Raw genomic sequence first — 3,426 nt, forward strand, 5'->3', positions numbered from 1 at the left:
TCATTAAGCACAATAAAAAAGGCTACATCATCCCGGCCCCTAGCAAAAGGTTTAGTTTCTCATACTAGATTCACACAAGAAAGTAAAATTAATAGAATCCAAGGAAATCTAGGAAAGAAAACACAAGAATGATGAACGCGATTGCCGAAATCCCTTCTTTTTCTTTCTTTGTCGTCAACCTTCAAAAAAGATCTCCCTTTTTGACGTGTAATGAGGTATTTTTATATGTTCGAAAGTCTTTCCAACCTCCTAGGGTTTCCTTCAATAATAATAAAGCACGTAAACCTCAAAAGAAACTCCTAAAACAAGTCAAACTTCTAATTCTCGGATTTTATTCTGTCGAGCAGCTATTGAACGCCTGTTGAGTATCTTTTGAGGCGCTAGCTGTTGGCCAATATTGTGACATCTACGCTCGAGCGTGGGTTGAGCAGTTGTTGAGCATAAGTAATTGAAAAGGCACAAAAAATATCATTTATGCAAAATCCGATCTCATTTCGATAAACAAAACGTCAATTCAACCTAATTACACAAACAAAAAGGTGTATAATAATATGCATATCATGGACCCCAAGCAAGCAACATACTATGAGCAATTGAAGGTGAAAATTTAAGAAGATATGAGTTTGTAAACGCAATTATACTATATTGGATATTTTTCTATATCGTTACTCATTGCCATGTAATTCCTACAAGTGTTCAATTAGATCCAACTTTAGTTGAGAATGAGTTTCACCATTTTTAATTAAAGTGGACAAAATATAGATGAGCTTAATTTAGTGGGTCTAAAATTGATGAGTTAACTAAATGGGCTTGGCCCAAGAATAGCACCACATTTTAACATTTTGGGTTGGAATCAATAAATTATAACACTCTTCAATTACACTATTTAAGATACTAAAACAGAGTGTTTCCTAGTTGCTTTTAATCCATTTAGATTTTTATTAGTCTATTTAAATTTATTGTTTCTATAGTAAAACAATGCAAGCATTGCATTCTTCTGTTTTCATGTAACAAATGTTGAGCCTTACTCATTAATAATACAAAACCAATTCAGTCATAGTCATTGTCTAGAAACATATATTCCATATATAAGCAAACTTCATATGGTCCAATGACCATTTAATTATGGTTATAACAATAATGAACTCCAACTGCCAATTCATCCACATAACAACAACAACAACTAGTCTACAAAAGGAGCATAGGCACCTTGTTTTCCACGCCTTGCAACCCCACATATCATCCCTCCTTCATGCACTCCTCGTTTACAAACACTTCACTAAAAAAATGTCATCTTCTTCTTCTTCTTCTCATCACATTGTCCTCACTAGCTCTCCTGACGGACCCATAATTGCCTATGACATTTCTTCAGGCACAACCATCGCTCGCTTCACGGGCAGTCGGTCCCCACGCCACGGCCTTGCCCTAGCCGGAAAGTCCTTCATAGCCGCTTCTCACATCTCATCATCCGCTACCTCAGGCTCAATTCACCTCTACAATTGGTGGTCTTCAACTGCCTTGCACCACCTCCCCCTCCCCGAACCCGTTGCTCCGATTGTTGCCACTAAGGATGGATCGTATTTATTTGCCGGCGGGCTTTCCGGTAATGTTTATTCGCTCTCACTGCCTTCAGGGGATCTTGTCAAATCTTTTTCTGCTCATGAGAAGCCGGTTTCTTGCCTTAAAATTAGCCACGATGGATCGCTACTAATCACGGGCAGTGACGATGGTGCCATTGTTGTTGTTCCCATTTTTCTACTTGTAGATGCATCAATGGATCAAGAGAACTCAAACACGTTGCTTTTCCAAAGGTTTTGTTAATGGCTATGTTAACTAGATTGCTTGTGATCTTCTTTCCTTCTCATGCATATGGCACCACGGCTAAGAACGTCATTAATTTAAAACTTTTTTTTACAAGTTCGTTGCGCATGGTGGCTCCTGAACTATCAAATCTGGATTTTAACCCTTGAAATATTTTCCTATTTGGAACACCTCGATCCATTAAAGAAATGTGCAAAAATAATTAATTTTAAGATAAAATGATTTCTCTTTTAATTAATTGTATATTTTCTGAAATTGTTTTTCTGAAGAACAAGTTGCTTATGGGCAGGTTTGCTGCACATAATGCCTCAGTGACAGACATTGCTGGATTATTCAACTCTTCCATGCTTTCCTGCTCTATAGACTGTACATGTAAGCTGTGGACCCTCACAGGAACACAATTGCAGACATTCACATTCCCTTGTGCCATTTTAGGGGTGGCATTAAATCCAATGGAGACAGAATTTTATGCTGCAGGTTCAGATGGTTTGATCTACAAGGCAACAATGAAGGTTAAAACCAAACAAGAAATCTCTCAACGTCAAAAACTAGTCACGACATTCCCCGAAAAGCACAGCGGGACAGTGGTATATGTTGTGATGGTGAATAATGGGAAACATTTAGTGTCTGCTTCTGAGGATGGGAGTGTTTTTGTTTGGCAGGTAGAGAGAGGGAATGTGATTCTAGTTCTCGGCAACGACACGGCGAGTATTAGTAGTCTTGTGGTGGCTGTTAATGGAATTGGTGATGGAAATAGTGGTGGTGGTAGTGGCAGTGGTGGAGGTAGTGATGGTGGTGGAGGGTTATCGGGGAAAGAGATGGTAAGCAAGTCAATAAGGGAAACAATTGAGGTTGAAGATGTGTTGAGTGAAGTGGGAGAGGATAGAAGCAGAGCTATTGATATGCTTGAGTCTGCAATTGGAATGTATGAGAAGCTCTTGGAGCTTATTCTCAAGGAAGCCATGAAAGGGAGTAACAATAACACTAGTGGAAAGGATAACGATTGACATTTAACAGTTTAAAGATTAAGTTGAACTTCAATAGTTGTTGCTTCTGTTGTCAACTAGTTTTAGTGGGTAAAAACTCCTACAATTGATCATGTTAATTTATAGTATTTGTATATCATGGAAATGGGCTCAAAAAATAAGTCGGGCAAAATCATAATTGATGCCAATAAGCATTGTTATAAATAAGAATTCCGTAGCTTTTCTTATTATAACAGTTTATACTTGCATGAGAGAAAAATATTTGCTGACTTGCAGAATTTGAGTGTAACGACACTACAAGAAACAACTTCTTTACCGACATTTTAAAAATTCCACCAATGATTAAAAAGTGCCGACATCAATAAGAAACGATACTTACGGAAGTGCCGTAACAGCACTAGAACAGAAAGTGCCGGTAATTAGTAACCACGCTTATTGAAAATGCCAATAAAGGATGCATGGAGCCGCACTTTTGTAAGTATTGCGCCGCTATATATTGGGCTTGTTTGGGAATGCTGTGAGGTGCTGTGAGGTGTGGTGTGGTGCTGTGAGTTATAAAACTGTGGTGCTGTGAGGTGAGTTGGAACGCAAAAAGCTGTTTGGCGCATCACTTTTAAAA

At 38.4% G+C, this 3,426-nt stretch overlaps 1 protein-coding gene across 1 annotated transcript; it reads left to right on the top strand.

The window, feature by feature from the left end:
- Window positions 1–1,287: 1,287 nt before the first annotated feature.
- LOC119985494 (protein ROOT INITIATION DEFECTIVE 3-like) lies at window positions 1,288–2,828 on the top strand. The gene is made up of 2 exons (XM_038829786.1): window positions 1,288–1,811; window positions 2,111–2,828. The coding sequence occupies exons 1-2, from the start codon at window positions 1,288–1,290 to the stop codon at window positions 2,826–2,828; spliced, it is 1,242 nt and encodes a 413-aa protein (XP_038685714.1).
- The last annotated feature ends 598 nt before the right edge of the window (window positions 2,829–3,426 follow it).

This window comes from Tripterygium wilfordii, chromosome 19, assembly GCF_013401445.1.
Source record: "Tripterygium wilfordii isolate XIE 37 chromosome 19, ASM1340144v1, whole genome shotgun sequence".
NCBI lineage: Eukaryota > Viridiplantae > Streptophyta > Magnoliopsida > Celastrales > Celastraceae > Tripterygium > Tripterygium wilfordii.

Bases quoted from the DNA above. Each gene is read 5' to 3' on its own strand.
- LOC119985494 (XM_038829786.1), top strand. From the start codon at position 1,288: ATGTCATCTTCTTCTTCTTCTTCTCATCACATTGTCCTCACTAGCTCT. The intron at 1,812-2,110 runs GTTTTGTTAATG...GCTTATGGGCAG, and splicing joins AACACGTTGCTTTTCCAAAG to GTTTGCTGCACATAATGCCT.